This window comes from Sporobolomyces salmoneus (assembly GCF_050403485.1).
Source record: "Sporobolomyces salmoneus JCM6883 DNA, S_salmoneus_JCM6883_v1_ctg49, whole genome shotgun sequence".
Lineage (NCBI taxonomy): Eukaryota > Fungi > Basidiomycota > Microbotryomycetes > Sporidiobolales > Sporidiobolaceae > Sporobolomyces > Sporobolomyces salmoneus.
This window is the reverse complement of record NW_027481114.1, coordinates 1-22,492: the sequence shown is the minus strand read 5'-3', so window position 1 is coordinate 22,492 and position 22,492 is coordinate 1. Positions and strand designations below refer to the sequence as shown.

The window sequence follows — 22,492 nt, the reverse complement described above, 5'->3', positions numbered from 1 at the left end:
GACTCAATGTCCAGCCAACACCACGGCGGGAACTCGGCTCCGCCTCGGTCGACCACGTCCGCTATCTCTTTGACGCAACAGGCATCGCGAGCTGCGATCTCGTCGGGACAACATGATGGAATGACGTTCGGATTATCAGGCATACCAGCAATGACCAGGCTCGTGCTCGATGCTTTCGACGTCGCGGATCCCGAACACTTGCCGGACTTCCTCCATTTCCTCTTGTTGGGAGTCGAAATCGATCCTTCTCTGGTAGTGAGTCAGGTCTTTTATCAACCGCTGCCCATCTACTGATTCAAAAACGATTTCGCCATGATCTAGCGCAAGGAATTGACCTCGTACTTTGCACTCGAAGCGGAATGGCAGAGTGGGAAAGGAAATAGTCGTGACAACAGTCTCCAGGTGAAGCTCATCCAAGCCCATTCTCTCCGAGCGATACGAGCTCACAGTCTCTCCACGCAGTTGTGGAAAGTACTCGATGGAAATCGACCAAAAGTTGAGCATATTCAACTCTGCAAGGGTCTAATTGCTATTCGACTCTCACAACTTTTTCGGGTTTCCACTCTTTCCGGTGTAACCTACGCCAATGGCTTACTCCAACTCCTCCGAGCGGTTCATACGATCTATCAATTCGATCTCACTCCCGCCGGTCCCCCTAGTGAAACCCCTTCCCTCTTATGGAGCTTCCTGATCGTCTACGCTCTCGTCAATACGCAGCAAGCTACCGATCGAGCCAACTTGGGATTGACGCACAACGAGGCTGTGAACCTTCACTTACAGCTCCCGGAGGAATCGGAATATCGTCAAGCCATTACCTTCCTTGTCCAAGCGTTCAGGTCAGAGACGCAAAGCACGAATTTGAACCGCCTTGCGTTTTCGGTCAGTGTCACGATCTACAACCGCGCAATGCTGGGGAGGATCCAACTTGGAGGAACGAAGGACGAATTCGCGAATGCGATTTTCAATTCTCTTCAAGTTGCCTCTCGACTGCTCCAGGTGAGTCGCTACCTTTCATAGGAAACGTTTGATTCGGCGTACTGATTGAGGATCTCTTCGTCCCTTGTAGCCACTCCTGATCGACAGTCATCTGTCGGATACCGAAGTGAGCGACGGATTCTCCTTTTCATGATTTCGCCAGAGTCAACTGATCCTCAGACGACTCGCGTTCATCAAGTTAATGGGGATTGCAGCAGCGAGGCCGTACCAGCCCCGTCAACGAAGGGGCACGACTCGCGTCCTGGAGACGCAGTAGGGATCATGGAGATTGAGCTATCCATTTCTTGCAAATCCCTCTCGCCATCTCGTTTCATCGTCTCAAGGCGTTGGCTGTTTCTGCTACTTTTCATGTCATTACACGGACCCTGTCACTAGCCCTTGCAAAACTCGTCAAGCGCTATCCTCTCCATCGTGCGCAAAAGGCTTGACTGATCCCTCTCCTCTCCTCCCAAGTTCCTTCGCTTTCCTTGTTCATACCTTGAAGGTTTGTCGAGCGAGTCCTGTGATTTAGGATACTACTCTATCAGCAAACTGCATGTCCTTTAAAAAAGACTTCGAAACTGTCAAACGAGATCCCTTGAATCTAGCATCTTCTCTTAATCACTACCTCTCCCCCTCGAAAGGAAGAGAAGTAGTGCCGAATGAATCCCTTCAGCTTGGAAGAGCGGATCGAAGGGATTTCGGGAGCGTGCAAAAAAAAAGAGTCAAAGTGTCCTGGAGAGGGAAGAAGAGGGAAGGAGAGGGAAGGAGAGCGGAGGAGAGGGAAGGAGTGGTTGATCGGGATCTCGTTTGACTAGTCTCGAGCATCTTTAAGGTCTTCGAAGGTAATCTGGTGACTTACGATTCGGTAAGTGAATGGTAGAAGAGAAAGAGAGAAGCGTCCGAACATTCGCTCCTTGATCAATCTCGACACTCGACCGGAACGCGCAGCAGTCAAGCTACACACCTAGTTCTACTCAACAACCTATTAGAAAGCGATCTACACAAGCGAACTCCCATAAGATGTGAGTCTCCTCTTCATCCCACTTCTCCCACATCTGTCACCCCTCAGAGCTATGCGACTGATCGTCGCTCGATACTCGTTGATAGGGTACGAGACTGGAAAGCTGCGAGAGCAAAGCGAGGAGGAGGTGGGAGATCGTAAGTTACCTGAATCTCGCACAATCGAACTCCCTTCGACCTAGCTATCGCAAGCTTCGAATTCCAGGCTGCAGACGAAACTGACAGCTCGCGAACGTTCCACAGAGCTGGACGTGATTTCCGAGAACCGGAAGAGAACGATAACCCTTTCTCTCTCGACAACACGAAAGATTCCTCTTCTGAAGACGACTCGGACGATTCGGACGAAGAGAGTGGAGATGAGAGTGACGGATTTGGAGGCACGATCAGTAAGAAATCGAAACCGAAAACGAAAGAGGAAGAAGCGAAAGAGGAGGAAGAACTGGCGAAGAGTTTAGGTGGGACGAACCTAGCTTCGACTTCTTCGGCTCCTCCCCCTTCTGTTCCTTCGACGTCGGCACCGTCAAGTGGCAGGGGACTAGGAGAGAGGAAGGTTGTGAAGACTCCGGAAGAGATTGCGAGATTGAGGGAAGCGAAAAAGGTTGAAAAGAAACCCGTTTCTTCGAGCGACAGTCCTAAGAACCTCAACAAGGGTGCACCGGTACAAATGAGCCGACGGGAAAGGTCAGTCTTGGTCCATCCTACTCATCGCAAGTCAGATAGTTGCTGATGCTGGTAGGTTCTCGACGATCGATTGAAGGGAAGAGAAAGAGAAAGCTGCTGCTAGGGAACGGTACATGGCTTTACACGCTGCAGGAAAGACGGATGAAGCCAAGAAAGATATGGCACGGTTAGCGGCGATCCGGAAACAACGTGAAGCTCAGAAAGCGGCGAAGGACAAGGAAGCTGCCGGTGAGTTCACCCAGGTCATTCGTACGTTGTGCTCGAGAATTGACTGACGTTCTCTGGCTGTGTGTTCGTGTCTCTGTAGACAAGGAGGCAGCGAGAACTGCTGCTCTAGCGAAGAGCGGAAGGAAGATCGCAAAATGATAGTTTTCGTTTCTTTGGATTGTCGCCTGCCGCAGCTCGTTGTACCTCTCCTCGCTTCGCCCTCGCATCCTTGTGTGTGTACGTGTATAGATCATCTTGTCGCAGCAATTTGGGATTTTCCTCTTTGACGGATTGGATTCGAAGCGAGTTTTGCGGTTTTCGGGGAGCGATTCCCAAAGCTGAGGACTACAAGAGAGCGCTCGCTCGGGTCACACTACTGCACATCTAACCGGATCTAATGCTAGAAAGCGACGGTCAATTTGGCTGACTATCCCCGCTAAAAAGTTGATTCGGCTTTCTTCAACTCCCTGAACCGACGCGAAGAATCTTGAGGAGAAACTCGTTCCCTCTCTTTCTCCCACTACACACGACACTCACCAACTATGTCTGCCTCTGCCCGTCTATCCGCCGTAACTAAACAACTTGGTCCCGCTTCGGGATCTCATCCGAAAGGTCTCCTTGCCGGAGAAGTTTCCATCGTCACTGGGGTCAGTACTCTGTGTCCCTTTGCCCTTCAAGCCCCTGGGACGAAGCTGAGACGTAAGAGTGAAACGACGTTCATAGGCAGCACAAGGAATCGGGAAAGCTACGGCTCTCCTCTTCGCCCAAGAGGGATCAAAGGTTGTCGTCTCGGATCTCGACGAGAAGAAAGCTCAACTAGTCGTAGATGAGATCAAGAAGAATGGAGGAGAAGCGATCGCGGTCAGTGGAGATGTTACTTCGGATGGGTTTGCGAAGAAATTGATCGACGAGACCGTAAAGTGAGCTCAAGTTCGTTTCCTTCTGACCATTCGTAGCATGGTGAGGTGCGAGGCGGTGTCAAGGGAGGCGGTCGTCGAGGGAGAACCTTGCGGGCGAGCGAACTAACGGGGTTTCGTTTTCACTTTCTCTTTCGCAGAGCTTTCGGATCCATCAACCACATCATTAACAACGCCGGTGAGCCGATTCTTTCCTCTGAGCTCCTACCCTTCGTTTCAGTTGTGCTGACCCTCTCTATCGTTCGCCAGGTTTCACTGTTCGTCGGCATACTTTCGAATTCGTTGGTTCTTGCTAATTCATGATTGTTGATGTTCCAGTTCGACAAGATGCTCCACACGACTTCCGACGACGTCTTCCGTCTAATCCTCGAAGTGCACTGTGTGGCTCCGTTCAGGATCGTTCGAGTGAGTTCGCAGCTCGTTCACCTTTTTCCTCCCTCGAAACGGCGTGTTCACTCGCGAGCACTCTCTCCATAGGAAGCCGCACCTTATATGCGAGGCAAGAAACCCGAAGATTTAGCCAAGAACAAGTCTATTGTCAACGTTTCCTCTACTTCTGGTAAGACAAGCTCAAAACTACGCCATCCCTTTCTTCTCGGCACTCGAGGGCTGACAGAAGTCTGTGCTTAACTAAAGGTCTTCACGGTAACGTTGGACAAGCTAATTACGCAACCGCGAAAGCTGGAGTCGTCGGTTTCACCAAGACGTTCGTCCTTCCTCTTTCCCTTCCCTTCACCCTCCTTCCAGTCCTTTCTCCTCCCCTTTCACACTTTCTGACTCTCTCCTGAGTACATGCGCGAACAGTATCGCTAAAGAATGGGGAGCGTTCGGTGTACGAGCCAATACAGTGAGCACAATCTTCTTCCAAACTCGCGAAAAACATGAAACAAATGATGTGACCGCGTACTGACTCTCCGATCCTGCGCTATAGGTAGCGTTCGGATACATCACTACTCGTCTAACGGCTGCGAAAGAGTTGGGAGAAGCGATCACTCTACCGAATGGGGAGAAAGTCGCCCTTGGTATTCCCGGACGAGGTAAAGGAGCTCAAACGGATGGGGACCGAGTACCTGACAGTGAGTCCTTTCTTCACACACTCCTGAGCGAGATAGGCACAGCTGATCAGAGATTGGTGATAATAGTTCCGCTTGGACGACCTGGATCTCCGGAAGAGGCAGCTAAAGCGGTTCTGTTCCTCGCGTCGCCGTTGGCGTCTTATATCAGTGGTCACACGCTCGAGGTCACTGGTGGACGAGGGATCTAGGCGTAGAGCTCTCGGCTCGAGAGTGAGATCGAGGGTGTTTTCAGTTCTTAGTTGTGATGATGTCTGAAATAAGTTTGCAGTACTTCTAAGTGGGTGGGTGTCAAGTGATCATCGAGAGTGTACAACAACAAGTTCGGGTCTGCTTGCCCGTGTCTGCTTGTGACTACGCTCAGCACTTCTAGAGGGGAGGCATCCGTTCCGTCTTCCGTCTAGCTCCTTCAGCCGAGGGTATCGAGAGCGCTGACACTCGGGCCCCAGGGAGAGTATAGTCTGCGCGAGCCTCAGAAAATCAGAAGGATGCTTCTTCTTATTCTCAGAAGGAAACTCACGGCGTCGTCAAGTTTTCATTCGCGAACTCGTCACGCTTCATCTCGCCCTCGTCTCATTTCCCCTCCCTTTGTTGTTCCGCTCTGAACCTATCTAATTTTGTCTGCAACTCCTTCTCCTCCAATTCCAACCTCGCTTCCCTCTTTCTCAACATTTCAATCTTTTCCCTAACGATTCTCGTTGATTCTACCGTAGGAGCCGTTTCTGGCGTCACTGATTCGAGTAGATGTTGATCCTGTCTCGAACGGAGGCAGTACCCTATCCCGGCGGAAGCTAGAGACGGGAAGAGAGGAGAGATCAGAGATGAGAGATGAAAAAGGAGAGGAGAGAGAGAAGAAGGGGAATCGCGTACCGGGTAGAACGGTTAGGATCAGGAATCCCCAGGTTTGTCGACTACGAACTGATTCGAGCATTTCTCTCGAGAGTGACGAGTGTGAGAGACAGAAGTGAATCCAACGCGATCTCGCGACTTGATTCTCTACTCATCACTTGACCTCGACTTCGACTCACTCAGATGACGGGCAGATCGAGTTCACCATTCGATGAACAAGCGGTCGCGGAACTCGAAGCGAAACTCGCACGGAAGAAGGAGAAACAACGACTCGCCCAACTCGACCAAGAACGACTGGAACAATCCCAATCAAAGTTACTCGTTGCTGATAGTCCTTCTCCTCGTGAGCCTCTTCCGCATCATCAGCGCGCGAACCGATCAATTAACTGAGTAAGGAGACTTGCAGGGAAGAAACGAGCGAAACTTGATTCAACCTCAACCTCGAGAGGAGGTGCTGGATACTTTGATTCGACCCTCCTAGGACCTCCACCACCTCTTCCACTATCAATCTTCAAACCGGAAGCGTCAATATCGGTCACAAGGAAAGAGAAACCGGAAAGTAAATTCGCTTCTCACGAATCCGCTATTCGTTCGTCCACTCTCTCCTCATCTCTATTCGTCAAGACTCGGAGGACTGATGAAGACCTGCTGTGGAGATCAACAGCGAAATCCTTCTTGGCGAAATTACAGACTGAACAAGAAAGTTCAAAACTCGATCAATTGAGACGACAGAGGACTGCACAACGTTCTACTGGGTTCTCCCTACCTCCCTCATCGGCAAAGACGACGACGAATGTGGAGAGGAAAGAGAGTGAGCTGGAAGGGCTGATGAGGGCGAGGAAAGAAACGGATATGAAAGTGAAAGCGAAAATCAAGGATTCTTCGAAGAAAGTCGGCGGAAAGTCGTCGGAGGACGAGGTTATGAGGGATGTTAAACCCAGTGTGTCGGCTATGAGTCGACCGAAGTCGAACCACTCAGTGCCAGAGAAGGGGAAGGAGAAAGAGACGATCGTGGAAAGAAGACGTCGGAAAGAATCGCCCGAGGAAGAAGAAGGAGACTCAGACGACAGTCTCGACATCACAGATGGACCTAGCAACAACAAGCGAAAGAGGAACAAGGATGGGACGGTAATTGAAGAGCTCGAGATGGGTCCGATCGACTTTGATCCTCCGAGAAACGATCCAAACTTCGAGCGCATCGAGCCGAACAGTGGAATCAAACTACGGTACGAGCTTCTCTCTCCTCAGCATCGAAGTTAGACTGAAGTGAGCCGTTCGTCACAGAGAACGTATCATCTCACACACCCAAGTCCAAGCTCTCCTCTCCGATCGCTACCGCCTCACTCCTTCCCAGATCTACTCCCTCGCTCGTATCGATACTCGTCGTCAAGTACACATCGATGTCGATGCAGATTTCGTCATTATTGGAGTCCTCGCCTGGAAAGACGAAATCCGATTCCTCAACTCGAATCCTCTTTCCGAACCAGTCAAAGAAACCCCTGAACAAATCAAACGACGAGAACGATTCAAAGAGAAACAAGATCCCTTGATGAAAGAAGTTTTACCAACCGATGCGAAACCTTTAGAGGAAGAATTCACGTTACGAAAAAACAAGAAACAGAAGAAACAACGATACATTCGATTCGAGTTGATCGATTTATCGACGGAATCTAGTGCGGCTTCAGGGACGGGTCAATTGAACGTAATGTTGATCGAGGCGGATTCGACGGATACTGGGTTCGATGAGGAGGGGAACGAGATCCCGATTTATAAAGGACAAAGCGGAGGAGCTTATGAGAAGTATTGGAAGGAGAGTCCAGGAGCTGTTGTCGCGATCATTAATCCAGCATTCTTACCTTATAGTCAAGTGAGCTCAACTTCCCATTCTCTGTATTGACACAGAACGAAACTGATCTCGTTTTCCTTCTTCCTTTCTGCGAAAAGGGTCGACCTCATACCTTGAAACCCATCTCAGCCGACTCGATGGTCGTCCTCGGTCGAGCTAAAGACCTAACGTTCTGCGACACGATCAAGAAATCCGATGGGAAGAAATGCAATAGTTGGGTTGATGCGTTCGTCCTCTTTCTTCCTCATCCCGTCTCTCGAGAGAGACTGGTCGGCTGATGGGTAGACTCGAATCGAACAGTCGAGTGGGTTCGAAATGTCAATACCACGTTCATTTGGCCGTTTCGAGAACTGGGATGGGTCGAGCTGAAACTTTCGGAAAGTGAGTCCCACCTTACCCGTCTATCCCTCGAGTCCCCTATTGCTCAAGCGCGGTGACTAAATCGACCTCGGAGCTGAACAGTACCGCCTCATTGAAACAAACCGCCTCGATCGATCTCTCCAAACTGAAAAACTCTCTTCGCTCCTCTCACCCCGGTTCCTCCTCCTCTTCTTCCTCGCGCAAGAAACCTCTTCCACTCGACGGCCCTTCCTCCTCCTCGGTCATGGTCCAAGGTCACACGACCTACATCTCTGGTGGCTCCCGTTCTAGTGCCGGAATCGTATCTGGAACTCGAACGAAGACCTCCGACCTCTCCGCTCTCACGGCTGGAGGAATCGGTTTGCCCGTATCCCGCGGCTCGGGGGGTTTCATTCCGGGAGTGAGGGATGGACCCGTAGTCAGTGAGGAGAAGAAAAAGAAGGAAAGGGAGAAGATGGATCGAGAGAGGGGGAGGAAAGAATTGAAAGAATTGGGGAAGAGGGATAAAGGAGAGAGTGTGGGCGGGGAATATTTGAGAGTCGCGAGGGAGAGGGAGAGGGAGAGGAAGAAGAAGGAGAGGGAACGAGAGGAAAAAGAAAGTGAGAAGAACGGCGGCGACAAGCAGAAACAGAAGAAACGGAGAAAGGATGAAGTTACCAGCGACAGCAGTAGCGATGAGGGGGATGGAGAGGATAACGGGTCGAAAGACCGAAAGAAGAAGAAGGAGAGGAGGAAAGTCTTTTCGAGTGAAGCGGTGAGGATGATCGGGTACAATCCGACTCTTCGCTCCGGATCAGGAGATGCTGCGAAGGATCAAGATGACGACGAGACTCTTCAACAACGAGTGCGTACTGCTCATCTTCTCCTCGCCTCTGATTCTTTCTCGCTGAAAGGTCGATAACTGATCCTTCTTTCATACTCTTTCCCGGTTTTCAGCTCGCACTCGAAGGTGGAGTCCGACAAGCGATCAAATTGACTGCTCCTCCAGGCTCGAGAGTCGTTTCTGGAGTTGATATCGATCCCGAAACCGTCGCGAAGAAGGGAAAGAAGAAACAGATCCAAAAACTCGTCTCGAAACCTCTTCAAGCTTCTACATCGACGGCCGTACAGGCAATCGTGAACGACGAAGAGAGCGACGACGATCTCTTCATCGAAGGAGGACCGAGTGAACGAATCAAGGTAAGTCATCATCATTCTTGAGATTGTGTTTTTTCGGCGTTGCTGACGACTCAGTCTCTTCAGCTTCCGGTTCCTCCTCTTCGGTCGAAATCGGGTACTCCTCAACTTACTGCATCGCAAGACCTTTCTTAATTTCTCTTCTCTCGAATTATCCGTTGTTGTATCTTTCTATCAGCTCTTTCTCTTCTCTCTCGCAATCTCGTACTCGTCTCCAGCTCTCTCTCTCTGACTAGTCAAGGAGAGGAAAAGAAACAACTTTGTCACATCACACAAACACAAACAGAAACAAACAGAAAGTTTACTAGAAGACAGCGAAAGAACGAGAAACCGAGAAAGAACGACGAGAACCCTTTACTGCCCTCCTCCTCCTAATTTGAGTAACACCCCTTGCACTTCGACGTCTCTATACAACCTCTGAATCTGTTCCATCTCCCCTCCTTCTCCCCCACCTTCTCCTGTTCCTTCTTCAGCAGCGGTGATCGAATGATCTAACCCATTCCCTCTACCTAATTTCCTCCCTTGAATATACATCAAAGTATTCTTGAAATGCTTCAAAACGGCTTCTCGAGTGTTTAGTCCTTCGATCAAACCCGAAGTTGCACCGGAGGTCGAAGGCGGGTGTCGTTCGAAGGGTTGTTGTTGTTGAGACGATTGAGATTGAGAGAGGGAGAGGGAGTGTTGAGGATTTGAGGACGTGGAAGAGGGAGGAAGGGAATCGAGGTTTGAGGTGATTAATTCGACTAAGGAATTGATATGTTTCGCCGAGATCTGAGCACGTGCCACGAGTGTCAGCTACTGAGGAAAGAGAGAGAGAGGGAGAAAAGAGAGGAATGGGGAAAACGTACAGCTTCTACACCCCGTTCAAAGTAATAAAGGTATTGATCCAACGCGTCACAATACAATTGAACGCTCGTCAATTCATCGATCGAGGAAGTAGCGATTCTCAAGGCTTTCTGTAAACATTCGAGTACTCGTTTCCCATCTCGATACGGAGGCTACATCCATCCAATCCACAACTTGCATCAGTTTCTCGCATTTTCTTCTTTTCCAATCAGTCTCGAGAGAGAGAGAGAGAGAGTGATGAGACTCACTTTATCGTTCTCCCCTTGTTCCCTCGGCGGACTATCAACCTGCCACCACAAATGACTCGCCATCGCTACCGCCGTCGCCTGTTGACCCTTCTTCAACAATTTCGCACCATGTAACGCCGCCTTCGTGATCAAAGTATCGTAATTATCTTCCCCGAACACTCTCGTCCCTTGCAACGTCTGAATAATCTTCGTGATCGCCTGCAATTGCGCTCGAGATTCCGAAATCGATTCTTCGTAAATCGTGAACGCTTGAACCGCGAATTCATAAGCTAATTCTTCGAGACCGGTCTCATCGGCTGCCGAGAGAGAGAGGAGGTAGAGTCGGAGACAAATGTCGGAGGAGGATTCGACTTTGTTGTAGAGGATCGAAGTCGCTTGATGAATGAATTTGAACAAGGTTGAAACTTTGGAATCCCAAGTCGTAGGGTCGAAGGAATGTCGTGAATGCTTGTAACGACGAGAGAGCTTGATTGCGGAGACGATTAAAGGAGGGAAGGTCCAACGAATTCGATCTCCTCCTTCTGAGAATTCTTTTCGTGCAGTTTGAAGTAACTACTCCGTCATATTCATCTCCTCGTCAGTAACTCACAGGAAAGATAGAAAGCGATGAGGAGACTTACAGCGAATTGAGTATCCAAATCTTTCGATTTAAACAAATGTACCATCCTCGCGATCCATCCTTGTTCCTCTGCCATTTCTTCCCTCTCATACCCTCCGTTGTTTCTCATCATTTGTTGCTGTCCCAAAGCTGATCCATAACTACCTCCTTGTCCATACTGCGGAACGTATCCCCCTCCTCCTCCTCCTCCTCCTCCTGAAAGCGATCGATCCATTGCACCCGATGTTGAGCCGCCGAGTCGTCCACCAGGAGTAGGACGATCCTTCTGATCCTTGACCAACACATGACATAAATCCAAAATTCCTTCGACATCCTCGATCGAATCAATCGTCGTTTCATTCCTCAAAACGTTCGCTATAATCGCATGACTAATACTTCTCCTCGTCGCGTAAGGTTGAACTTTCAACAATTTCGAATAACTCGGTAAAGCGAGTAAAGTGAGTACCGTCGAATAATTTTGAATCGGAGCGAGCAGGAGAGAGAGTAAGTTCGAGGTGGTCGTCGGGTGATGCAAGTCGGGAGCTGAGGAGGAAGAGAGAGAGAGTTGGGATTGGGATAACGCGAAGGAGAGAACTTGGTCGATGTAGGAGAGGTGGGAAGGGTAACAGGATAAAGAGAGGTTCGCGAGTGAAACGAGAAGGGCTGTTACGTCTTGAATAGAGAGATCAGGTCTTGCCTAAATCACAACGAAGCGACGAGTGTGAGTGACTTCCCACAGAGAGAGAGAATGGGAAAGTGATGAAGAGGAACTGACTTTGATGAGATTTACGACTTGAGCCCAGAAGACTTCAAACAGTTTAACATCTTCGGGAATTCCTCGATACTTCTTCCCCGTACCTTCTCCAATCCCATTCCCATTCTTTTCTACTAATCTCGGGGTTTGTCCATCAATCTTCCCATCATCCTCTCCTCCTTCGATCGATGATTGACCAGGAGGTAAAACGTTTACTGCCGCACCCCAACCTTCCGTCTCCTCCTCCTCTACTCCCGCAACACTCGTTCCCTCAATCGTCGCCGAGTTCTTGAATCGTTGATTGAGTTCCCTCGCTTCTTTCTCCAATCTCTGTCTCTCCCTCTGTTTCCTCACTCCGACCAACAACTTCTTCGCCTGTTCTTCTTCTTCCCTCGCTCTCTCTTCCGGTGATTCATTCTCGGCTTCCCTAGCCGCGTAACTCGCGAGTCGATCAATGAGAGCTATGACGATCGATTTAATGTTTACTTTTGGGTGGAGTTGAGCCGTCGCGGAAAGGAAAGGGGAGAGAGTTCGGAGGTGGAAATCATCCGTAAAGACCTGTTCAATCACTCTCTCATTACTCATTTAGTCTCACTCGCTCCGAGAGTAGGGAGAGTCAGGAAGGGGTGGGAGATGGGACAGCGTACCTGTATAACTACTTCCATGAGATATTCCTGCGCGATCGTATCTTTACAATTAACGACCTGTTCCAACACACTCGGTAAAATCGTTCCTTTATAAACCTCCAACCCCACTCCTTCCAACTGACTCAGTCTAACCAAATTCGTTCCCACTAGGATCCTGAGTTCACGACGTTCGAGTTCCCTCCGTTCCTTGTCGCGGGAGAGTCCTTGGTGTTGTAATCGAACCCAGAGTTTATTCATCTCGATAAAATTCGTCAATACGAATCCGATTGAATCCTTCAAACCCCCACTCAGTCCTCCTCCCTCGTCGTTGTCGTCGTCGTCGGTTCCAATCGGTAAATGATCCCTCGTCATTCCCGAGAGATAATGACGAAGGAATAATCCTCGAGTGGGATGTTGTACCCCTCTAGTCATCTCCATCATATCCTTCATAATCTCCCCTTTCGGACTCCCTTCTATACTCATATAAACCGTTCCAACCGTAATCATTAAATACAACCTCGGTACAATGTTCCCTGCATATTGAACCAACTCGTACAAATCCGCCAGGTGATGTTTCCCTGAAATGTGCGCGTCGTAGAGGTAGGAGGAGAGGTGTCGAAGCGCATCGAAGACGGACATGTAGAGTTCGTAGTATTGTTTAGGAGAGAGAGAGGAGGTACGTAATTCGGCGAGCATTGTTGAAGCGGCTTTCAAGGCATCCATGATTTGATCGGAATCCTATTCTCTCATCGTAACGAACAGGGGGTCAGTCACAGTGAGATGATGGGAGGGAGATTGATTGGAAGTGGGGACTGACGAGACATCGTTTCAATTGTACGAGTTGAGTATGAACGGTCGCGAGCGCTTCGGATAAGAGTTTACCTTCTTCGATCGAAGGAGCGATTGAACCTGCTGCTGCTGCTGCTGCTGTGGGTGCCATTCTCTCCTCAACTGTCGATGAGAGATGATGACGATCTTCCTCTTCTTTGATTCGAATCGAACTGGGGGAAAGGGGTGTCTCGAATTGTCTGGCTGTATTGAGAGAGGCTGCCTAGGTGGTCTGTCGAGTGCTGTCCTCGAATTGCGAGGGTTGTGGTGAGGAGTAAGAAGCGAATCTCTCTCATCGGTTTCCCCTCTCTCTCCCTCTTCTCCTCCATCTCATCATGTTCAAACGCCCCTACACCTCAAAGACAACGACCCCAATCCGTTCCTCCGACCTCCGCAAGCTTCGTTCCGAACTATCCGAACTCTTTCTCCTCTCCAAGGATTCCCTCAAGTTACTTCTCCCGGACGGTTCCCTCTCTGGAAAAGCTACGACTCATCTAGATGAACCCGTAACGATCTATTATGCTTCTCCATCAGGAGGAGAGAACGGGACTACTATGACGGATCCGAGATTCTTTAGAATCGGGAAAGGAAATGAGGGATTGTTGGTTCCGACGATTTATACGTTTAATTTACTGATGGGAGAGGGGAACACTTTGTTACCGAGGTTGGAAACGGCAAGGGAAGTCGTAGAGAACCTAACATCCGGTTCCGGTCAGTCCCTCTCTCGCTCGAGGAGAGAAGGGGAATTGATCCTGAGTTTTGGATTTTTCTCGAGCAGCTTTATTCACTGCTGGAGTTTCTCAACGCTCCCTTCAAGCTCTCCCCGAGACACTGAAGCAAGGAGATCTGGTAGCAGTAGTAGTGTATAATGAACCGGAAAGAGTGGTTGCGGTTGGACAATTAGCGAGTGGGAAAGAAGAATTACTGAAAAACTCGGAGGATAGAAAGGGGAAAGCTGTGATTACCGTACGTTTCCCTTTTGCTCTCTAGAGTGAGTAGAGAAGGATAGCTGATAAGGGGAGAGAGATAGTTGCATGCTAGAGGTGATCATTTGTGGGAATCTGGATCGAAAACTGTTCCCTCTGTCGCTTCTTCCACTTCCACTTCCACTTCCTCTGCTCCTGCTCCTGCTGCTCCATCACAAGCCCAAACCGACTCTCTCTCCTCCCAACTCGCCTCGACCTCACTCTCCGCTCCTTCCTCTTCCTCTGAGCCTTCTTCCGCCGAATTGACTCCCACTCAAGTCGATCAAATCCTCCACACTTCCCTTCTCCTCTCGATCTCGGTCCTTCCCTCTTCCTCCTACCCACTCCCTTTATCCTCCTTCTATTCCTCCCACGTCCTTCCCTCTCGTCCCGCTTCTCCTCCGTCGCATTCAACGGTGGATCTCAAAAAATCAAGTTACAAGAAATTGAGTGGATTGATCAAGTATGCCGTGAAACGGGGTTGGGTCAGTGCGAAGGAAGTTAGAGGGGAATGGATCGTGATTAATGGGAATAGGGAACATGAGGATGTTGCGAACGTTCGATCTTACAGGACTGTCGGGATGGCGGAAGCCGCCGCGGAGAAGGAGAAGAATAACGCAGAAACAACTTCAACGGGAGGAGAAACAACAGCTGCTACAGGAGGAGGAGGAGAAGCGGGAGGGAGAGTAACAGTGAATGAATATTATAAACCTTCTTCCTCGAGTCTAAAACAATTCCTTTCCCTCCTTCCCTCATCAACCCATCCCAAACCTTCTTGCGATCTCTATTCCTACGGCACAATCAAATCCCTCTTCCTTTCCTACCTCACTTCCCATCATCTCGTACACCAAAACTCTCAAAAACATTTCCTCCTCGTCCCTTCCACGTCTCTATCACTCGAAGATCTTTCGCATCAAGAACTCCTCGTGAACTTGCTTCTCCGAAAGGGAGAGAGTGTGACAGAGTGGAAGGAGGGAGTAATGACGAAAGATGAGGGATTCAAGAGGATCGTTTCGAATTCGGGACTTTGGACAGAGTATTGGGGGTTCTCGAGAGGAGGAGGTAGTAAGGGAGAGGAGGAGAGTGTACAGAAGGGGAAACCACCGGTTATTAAAGTCGCGATTAAGAATGTGGGAAAGAGACAAGTGACTTTAATCTCAGGTGAGCTTTCCCTTCTTTTCTCTCTCTCTCTCTCTCTCTCTCTCTCTCTCTCTGTATAGTGGAGACAGTTGAGAGGAACTGATGAGGATTGGATGATGGGAGGGTTGTAGGTCATGAAGGATGGAACGATTTAGTGAAAACTGAAGAATTGGCAGAAGATTTGAAACACAAATCGGCGAGTTCTGTCTCCAGTAAGCTCCCTCCCATTTTCTTCCTTTCTCTCGTTAGAAAGTCAAGCTGGACAACATCGCTCATGATGATGGTGTTTGGATGTGGTGGTAGTTCAACCCCTAGCGGGTTCCGCTAAAAAACATCAAACCCCAAAAGTTGAAATCATGTGTCAAGGTACAATTAACCTCCCATCTCCCATCTCTCATCTCCCTCTGCTCCTGTTCCGAGAGGAATCACGCAAAAGAGCTGATTTCGTCGGGGTTGACGATGCATGTACTAGGTACTCATGATAAATTAATCATGACTTTATTGACTCAAAAATTTGGCGTACCGAAAAGGTTTATAGAGGTGGATATGTCGAAATCGAAGAAGTAGGATCTGTAATATGTCGCCGATACTCACGGATTACGAGGGAGGGAGAAAGGCGAGAACTTGAGGAGGAAGGGGAAAGTCTTTTCAGTTTTTGGTTCTTCGCATTTCGTTATTCTGCAGCTGCAAATCCTTGACGTTATGCCCCATCGCGAGCCAGTGACGAACTGTTGCAAGAGCGACCTCGGAACTTTTCTTCTCTTGAGCAAGTTCTTCGAACTGAGCTCGTCCCATCTTTGGATTCAGAGAAAGAGTGTCTATTTGCAAGGAGAAGAAAGAGACAAGTTTACGAGCCAAAGAAGTATACATATACAGACTCAATCAAAAACGAAGAAACACGCTGCTAAGCCTGCATATCTCAGAGAAAAGAAAAAACCGAACCTCGACCTAGGATCTCCCCTTCAATTGCTCCTTCAAGCTCCTCAACATCCCGCTACTCCCCTTCTTCCTCTTCTCGACCGATCTAATCCCATTCGCCTCGAGTTGACGGAGTAAAGGTTTCCACACTTTTGGGTTCGTAGGCGAAACAATTCCTCTTCCAGAGTCAGAGAGGAGGGTTCCTTCGAGAATAAGGAGCGCTCCGAGGGCGATTGGCTACACACCTCAATTCAGAGTGTCAGTGAGAGGTAGAGAACGCTGGAGAGGGAGAGAGGGAGAGGAGGAGAGAGAGAAGAAAGGGACGGACGGTACCGACTGTTAGAGCCATTGCTGATTCTTGATCCGTTCCATACTAAACCCCACAGCATGGGTCAGCTCGTTAGCCTAGACAAAAGCTCTCCAGAGGACTGATTCATAGAGAGACAAAGATGAAATTTACCTGTACTAAAGTCGAAGTGAACAATTCTGATTCACCCGTTTCTTTCGAACGAGTTGTGAGTTCGTGATGGAGGATCACGAGGTCTCTTTCGTTGGGACCATAGGCGAGTTGGTGCGATAAGATGAGGGAGAGGAGGTCGATAGGTGCGGTGGGTTCGAGAGGGAGGGGAGGTAGAGAAATCGAAGGAGAAGAGGAGGAGGGGAGTAAAGCGAGCCTGTGAGAACTCGGCAAACCCTCAGCTCGAGCACGGACTGCGCTGAACAGCTCAAGACGGATCCGAACTCACTCATTGAGGGTCTCTAGAACGTCCCTAACTAACTTGGGATCCTCCTCTCCGAACAGAGTCGACAGAGCTTGTTCCCTCGTTTCCGAATCATTCACCTCGAATCCTCGTTTCCCAAGACACTTATCGACCAGTTCTCCCCAACTCTCAATCGGCCTCTCGAGTTTCTCCACGTCGAGTAACCCAATCTTCTTAAACGCATCAACCAATCTCGAGAACCCCGGGTACCTCAGAGTTCCCCTCAAAATCGTCGGCAAGTCACTTGGTAAATCGTACTGAGGAAGATAGGCTAAAGAATCACGATTCGCGATTCCTTCAAGGTTGAACCCTCTCAGGATCGGAACGGACGAGAACCCTTGTTGGAGGAGGGAAGGACCGGGGATCGAAATGGGATTCGAATCGAGTCGGAATTGAGCGGAATTCAAAGCGGCCGTGAGGACTCCTCGAGGGGACCAACTAGACGAACGAGTGAGAAAGAGGTTAGTGAGGGCGAGTGAGTGAGGGATAGTTGAGAGAGACGACGACTAACGAGAATTTGTAGCCTAGAGGACCGGAGGAAAGGGATGGGTCCGGTAGACCTCCGCAGAATGAAACGAACGAAACGATCTTAAGATTTTTCGAGAGCTCGAAGATCAACGTCTGTCTCTCTGGCGCATCGAAGTGGAACACTCACTTCGTTCCCAGTAGATCTCGCCTCTTCGATCAAAGCTGCAGCTGAACAATGATCGATTCCAGGATCGAGTCCAAGCTCGTTCAAGAGAACGATACCGGCTTCTTTCGCTCTATGAACGCAATATTCTCCTGATCAGTACCGATACATCAGTAGAGGATGAGGAAACAGAGCGCTCACTTGTCATGGAGAGCGGCCATTTCAGGAGAAGTGTAAGAAGCCGTGACGAGTGAAGTTTTGTTGTCGATGCAGAGGTTCGCGACCTTGACGTGCATCGGAGCAGGTAACAGACTGTGGGCTTCGGGTTCAACTTACCGTACTAATAGGTGAGTCGAAGAAAAACTCACCTCACTACGACATCGGCGTTTGCGATCAATTCTCTCAATTCAGTTTCGTTCGAAGCGTCGAGTCTTGAAGCGGAAACGTTCTCGTAGTTCTTCGCGAGGGACTCGGCAGCGGGAAGATCGTTACTCGCTGTTGCAACAGACGTGTCAGATGACGAATGAGAGGGATGAGTTGACGGAAGAAACTCACCGACAATGACCTCGAGATTCTTCTGACTCGCGAGCGTCCTCACGGCTGGACCAGCTACTAGACTGCAAATGAAGGGAACTACGCAGTCAGTAGGTGAACCTAATGAAGCGAGTTCTCTCTCATTCACCCAGCTCCAAGCACAACCGCACGTTTCCTCCTCCTCCTTCCGGTCTCCTCTTTCAGGTTCCCTTCCAACAATCCATACAACCATTCATGTTTCCCCTCCAACTTTCCTCCCTTCGCTAGCGTAGCTCTCTCCAGCGCGGCCTGCAATTCTGGTGTTGATTTCGAAGGGAATTCGAGGAGTTGTCGAATGTAAGGAAGGAGGGAGGAGGAGAAATCTTTCGTTGCGTCGAGTGGGAGTGCACTCGGGAGGATTTCGACGCTCGAGATTTGGGTCCCTCGACGAGCAGGACTTAAGGAGAATACAAGGTGAGCTGGCTGAGTGAGGCAGAGACGAGAAACGAAACCGAATGAGGGGAAACTCACTCTCGTTGAAAAGTGTTCGTAACGGCATCGAATTGGATGATCGGGTCGTCGAGAGTGGTGGCAGAAGTAACGAACTCGAGAGCTCCCTGTCATCGACCACGGAAACTTAGTGAGGTAGAGTTCAGAGAGGAGAGGAGAAACGAGCTCACGTCAAAATCGCAAGAAACGTCAACGATCGATACTAGTCGACTATTCGGGTTCGATTGTAGATCCGCTAGTTGTCTCGTCGAAAGTAGGAGAGGACAACCTTTCGAGAAGAAGCCGCCATTGAGGAAGAGGGTCGTGTAGGGAGCAGTCTAGAGAAATCGAAGAGAAAATTAGTGTTGTCTAAGCTACGAGACAGGAAATTGAGAGATACCTTTTCGTGGAAGGTCGATTCGTAACGTTCTGGATGTTCCCGATACTCTTCACGAGAGAAAGGTTTCCCTTTTTCGCGATGAACGAGATAATCTTGTAATTCGAGGTGACAAGCGTAGATTCTTCTCGTATCCGTTTCTGTGCGCGTCAAATCTCTAAGCTTTGTTCTCGAGGCTGAGGGAGAGATGATAAGCTCACTAGGATCACTCGAAAGTCTCTGGAGTTCGTGATCCTTGACCCATTTCACGTCGAGTTGATCGAGAACTCGTTTCGCTCCTTCTCCTACTTTACCCCTCCCGGAAAGCGTGATGATAATCTGTTATCTTCCTTCCTCTGTCAGTGTAATTCCACTGAAGCGGTAGAGAAGACTTACAGGTCCCGCTTCTTTCTCAATCCCTTCCTCCTTAATCCTCTTCGCACACTCTCTCAACCCCTCCTCTACTCTCTCTACCGTTCCCGCCTGTAAAGGTCTCTCTAGGTTCAAGAATGGAGTCGCACTTCCTTTACTCGCGAGTAACTTGGTCCCCAATTGAGCTACTCCATCCGCCATTCCCGAAAACCCTGCCAATTTCCCAAACCCTACCGTACGTTTCCCTCCCGTTCCTTCTCGATCCATGAGTAACTCGTAATCGATGATAGTCGACTCTGATTTGAGGAGTTGGGAGAGAAGGGGAAGGTTGTAGGCTTGTCCTTTGTGAGTGTGGAAGAAACCGAGATGAGTAGTTCTAGGTGAGGGGACGAGGTTCGATGGGAGTGGTTCTTTAACTCCTACGACGACGTCACAGAGAGTTGAATCGAGTGTATTGACGAGTTTAGCTCCCACCTTAGGAACGTCATGGTCTGATCAGCTGAAAGAAACGAGGGAGATCGAGGAAGTGGGATGGGAGAGGACTAGTACTCAACTCGTTGATAACTTTGATCCCGATAGATTCGTTTCCCACTCTTCTCTACAACGACCTCATGACCCTCTTTGATGAGTTGACCAAATGAATCAGGACACAAAGGAGCTCTCCTTTCATAAGTTCTCGCTGGATCCTCCTTCCTGATTCCGAGAATCGCTTCGATTCGTCGTGTCGTCGAGAATGTTCTGATCTGTCTTGTGGGTGGTCTGAATCGTAGCATCGTGAGTAGAGTGTGAGGAGAAGAGAGAGAAGAGAGTGGAAGGGATCCGAACCCGAACACGAGGGGAAGAGGGGTGAGCTCGAGAAGGGATGCCGTTCGCGATAAGGGAATCGTTTTCCGAACTTTACCGTCATACTGTACTGCAAGCTACTGTATGTGACTGGAAAGTATACTGCCTTGCGAATCAAACTTAAACGCGAAGAATAACTACAGGAAAAGAAAGAACTGAAAGAAAGGACAAAAAAATCGAATCAAAAAATCGAATCTATCAGATCGAGAGCTGAGAGCACTAACACTTATTCCAACCCGCTCAACTCGTTACTCGTGAATCGAGCGTCCAACTATTCTTTCCTGATCGATCCATACCCAGTTCCAGCTTCACTACCTTGTCGAGAGCACAATTCGGGATGTCCAATCTTTCTCAATTTCCCATCGTATTCTCCTTCGCGGTAACACTCGACGACTGAAAAACGACGACCACGAGGAGTGTCAGTTATCTGAGATCAGCTGTTAGAGAGAGAAAGTGGAGGACGTACTGCGTTGTAAGAGTTCTGAAGTTGAAACTCCATTGGTACGTTTCGTCGGTAAGAAAGCTCCTACAGAATCATCCCAACACGATTCAGCTCAAGCCCCACTCAGCCTCACACAAGTATGATGGGATGTAGAGTTTGGTACCGATTGATTTCGCATAAGCGTAAACGTCTTCACTCCCGGCACTAACATACGGTTCCTCATCATGCGCGACATAATCAATCTCCCACTTCTCGATAAACTCCTTGTCTACCGTCCAAGGTGCGTTCTCTACTACCTCGTCGACCCATTTCAAGTGGCGGAGAGATTCGTAGCGTTCTTCGGAATGCATCACGGGAGGAGCTTTGTGTTCTCGGACGAGTTCGGAGGAACAACATCCGACGAGGAGGTGGACAGAGGGGAAGGCGAGTTTGCATTGTCGTAATTGGAGCATGTGACCATCTAGAAGCAGCGAGAGAACGGTCAGAGAAAAGGTAGAAGAGAGGGAGAGAGGGAGAGACAGAACAGGGACGTACAGTGTAATAAATCGTAAACTCCATCAGCGTAAATCCTCACAGGTCTTCCAACCGGAGGTGGATTAATCTTGTACGCTCTTCCAGCTTGTCCAGAAATCGCACTCTTGATATGTTCCTACAACAGCGCGAGTCGTTATCGTCGGATCAGTTTCCTCGAAAACTTCGAGTTTCTTCGAATCTGTTTCGTGCGACGACTCACTTGGATTTCCTGAGCGCTCAAATTCGACAAGAACCCTTTAGGAGCCGCAGCCCAAAGTACTTCCCCCTCAGTATCCCTCTTTTTCTCTTGTCCTGAAGAAGTCGTTTCCGGTACTTCTCGATCCGTTTCGACTCCCGACGGGGAATGAGACCTCGACGATGAAGGCGAAGGGGAAGAGGAAGAAGCTTGGTGGTGGTGGTGGAGGGAAGAAGGAGGGAGATTGACCGGAGCTCGGGGTTGGTGAGGTTGTTGAGACGTTAGACGGGATCCGAGGGAGGCGGAAGGAGCAGGTGCTGAGGAGATATCCCCATCGTCTACAACGATCATTCGAGAGTCAACACAGATCGAAAGGGAGCAGCGGAACGTGGGCGAAAGAGAGGAGAGAAAACTGACGACCTGAAGCTGAACCATCATCTACCTCCGCTTCACCTTCCGTCGTGCTCGTTTCTCCCGACACTACATTCCTCGTATTCTGCGTCGTAGTCGTGGGAGTAGCGGCAGCCGAAGTATTGAGGTTCAATCCCCCTAAACCTCCCGTGATTCCTTGTCTCGCATCCCTCGGATCGACTTGTAAACTACTAGAATGTTGTTGATTCAACTGGGGTCTCCCGAGGATCGGTGCGCCTCCTCCTCCAAGGGGTGCAGCAGTCGAGGGAAGAGATGAATCCGTCATTAAATCTTCTCCATCTGATTGTCCACTCGTAGTAGTTTCATCGTTCGATTCTGCTGATGCTTCTCTCTAAATCCAGCGTATCGATCAGTCAGTTGAGAGGGAAGAGAGAGGAAGGGAAAATTAATGATGACGAGATGAGAGAGAGGAGGGGAAACTGACTGAAGATTCTCCTTCCCCTTCTGCTTGATTCGCTAATCGACGAGAGGATAGTCTTCTGCGACTGTGTGTGGAGGTAGAGGTAGGCGCGTGTGAAGCCATTGTGACGTTCGGAGTGAGTGTGAGAAAGTCAAGAAAGGTCCGCAGTTTCAAATTCGCAGATTCGGCTCGATCATATCGCATCCAAGCTCTTTTTGCTCTGGTCTTGGAGAGACGACACAGATCTAGTATTGACAAGGACTGACAAGGAAAGGAGTACAGAACGAATGCAAAAGAGAGAATTCGAGATTTTTGAAGTTGCGAAAAAGGGTTGCGAAGAGAGAAGGAAAGCGGGAACGATGTGCAGTCATATCGCATCCAAGCTCTTTTTGCTCTGGTCTTGGAGAGACGACACAGATCTAGTATTGACAAGGACTGACAAGGAAAGGAGTACAGAACGAATGCAAAAGAGAGAATTCGAGATTTTTGAAGTT

General features: G+C 49.3%; 7 protein-coding genes across 7 annotated transcripts; 4 read left to right on the top strand and 3 right to left on the bottom strand.

Annotated features, from left to right (window-relative positions):
* Positions 1-6: 6 nt before the first annotated feature.
* JCM6883_000056 (PDGFA associated 1 family protein) lies at positions 7-3,045 on the top strand (the record flags this gene model as incomplete). The annotated part of the gene is made up of 8 exons (XM_076633996.1): positions 7-255; positions 322-996; positions 1,067-1,102; positions 1,927-2,000; positions 2,086-2,136; positions 2,242-2,679; positions 2,756-2,907; positions 2,987-3,045. The coding sequence occupies 8 exons, from the start codon at positions 7-9 to the stop codon at positions 3,043-3,045; spliced, it is 1,734 nt and encodes a 577-aa protein (XP_076485997.1).
* Positions 3,046-3,428: 383 nt separating this feature from the next.
* Positions 3,429-5,067, top strand: JCM6883_000055 (SDR family NAD(P)-dependent oxidoreductase; the record flags this gene model as incomplete). Its single annotated transcript, XM_076633995.1, has 10 exons — positions 3,429-3,533; positions 3,610-3,806; positions 3,944-3,981; positions 4,053-4,060; positions 4,122-4,208; positions 4,281-4,362; positions 4,440-4,509; positions 4,608-4,650; positions 4,735-4,879; positions 4,946-5,067. The coding sequence occupies 10 exons, from the start codon at positions 3,429-3,431 to the stop codon at positions 5,065-5,067; spliced, it is 897 nt and encodes a 298-aa protein (XP_076485996.1).
* A 382-nt stretch (positions 5,068-5,449) lies between these two features.
* On the bottom strand, positions 5,450-5,807 carry JCM6883_000054 (uncharacterized protein; the record flags this gene model as incomplete). The annotated part of the gene is made up of 2 exons (XM_076633994.1): positions 5,450-5,667; positions 5,747-5,807. 2 exons carry the CDS (start codon positions 5,805-5,807, stop codon positions 5,450-5,452), a joined length of 279 nt encoding a protein of 92 aa, XP_076485995.1.
* Positions 5,808-5,908: 101 nt separating this feature from the next.
* On the top strand, positions 5,909-9,242 carry JCM6883_000053 (uncharacterized protein; the record flags this gene model as incomplete). The annotated part of the gene is made up of 8 exons (XM_076633993.1): positions 5,909-6,068; positions 6,132-6,951; positions 7,010-7,592; positions 7,670-7,797; positions 7,872-7,952; positions 8,034-8,775; positions 8,868-9,110; positions 9,174-9,242. 8 exons carry the CDS (start codon positions 5,909-5,911, stop codon positions 9,240-9,242), a joined length of 2,826 nt encoding a protein of 941 aa, XP_076485994.1.
* Positions 9,243-9,461: 219 nt separating this feature from the next.
* Positions 9,462-13,119, bottom strand: VPS35 (retromer subunit VPS35; the record flags this gene model as incomplete). Its single annotated transcript, XM_076633992.1, has 7 exons — positions 9,462-9,878; positions 9,956-10,105; positions 10,202-10,753; positions 10,822-11,496; positions 11,575-12,111; positions 12,201-12,917; positions 12,997-13,119. The coding sequence occupies 7 exons, from the start codon at positions 13,117-13,119 to the stop codon at positions 9,462-9,464; spliced, it is 3,171 nt and encodes a 1,056-aa protein (XP_076485993.1).
* Positions 13,120-13,342: 223 nt separating this feature from the next.
* Positions 13,343-15,679, top strand: TMA64 (Tma64p; the record flags this gene model as incomplete). The annotated part of the gene is made up of 6 exons (XM_076633991.1): positions 13,343-13,718; positions 13,786-13,973; positions 14,038-15,133; positions 15,244-15,324; positions 15,416-15,478; positions 15,585-15,679. 6 exons carry the CDS (start codon positions 13,343-13,345, stop codon positions 15,677-15,679), a joined length of 1,899 nt encoding a protein of 632 aa, XP_076485992.1.
* A 381-nt stretch (positions 15,680-16,060) lies between these two features.
* JCM6883_000050 (uncharacterized protein) lies at positions 16,061-19,945 on the bottom strand (the record flags this gene model as incomplete). The annotated part of the gene is made up of 16 exons (XM_076633990.1): positions 16,061-16,267; positions 16,359-16,403; positions 16,491-16,704; positions 16,777-17,229; positions 17,303-17,379; positions 17,447-17,555; positions 17,624-17,734; positions 17,791-17,917; positions 17,978-18,039; positions 18,105-18,392; positions 18,467-18,552; positions 18,616-18,762; positions 18,825-18,961; positions 19,022-19,139; positions 19,197-19,646; positions 19,727-19,945. 16 exons carry the CDS (start codon positions 19,943-19,945, stop codon positions 16,061-16,063), a joined length of 2,850 nt encoding a protein of 949 aa, XP_076485991.1.
* Positions 19,946-22,492: the final 2,547 nt, after the last annotated feature.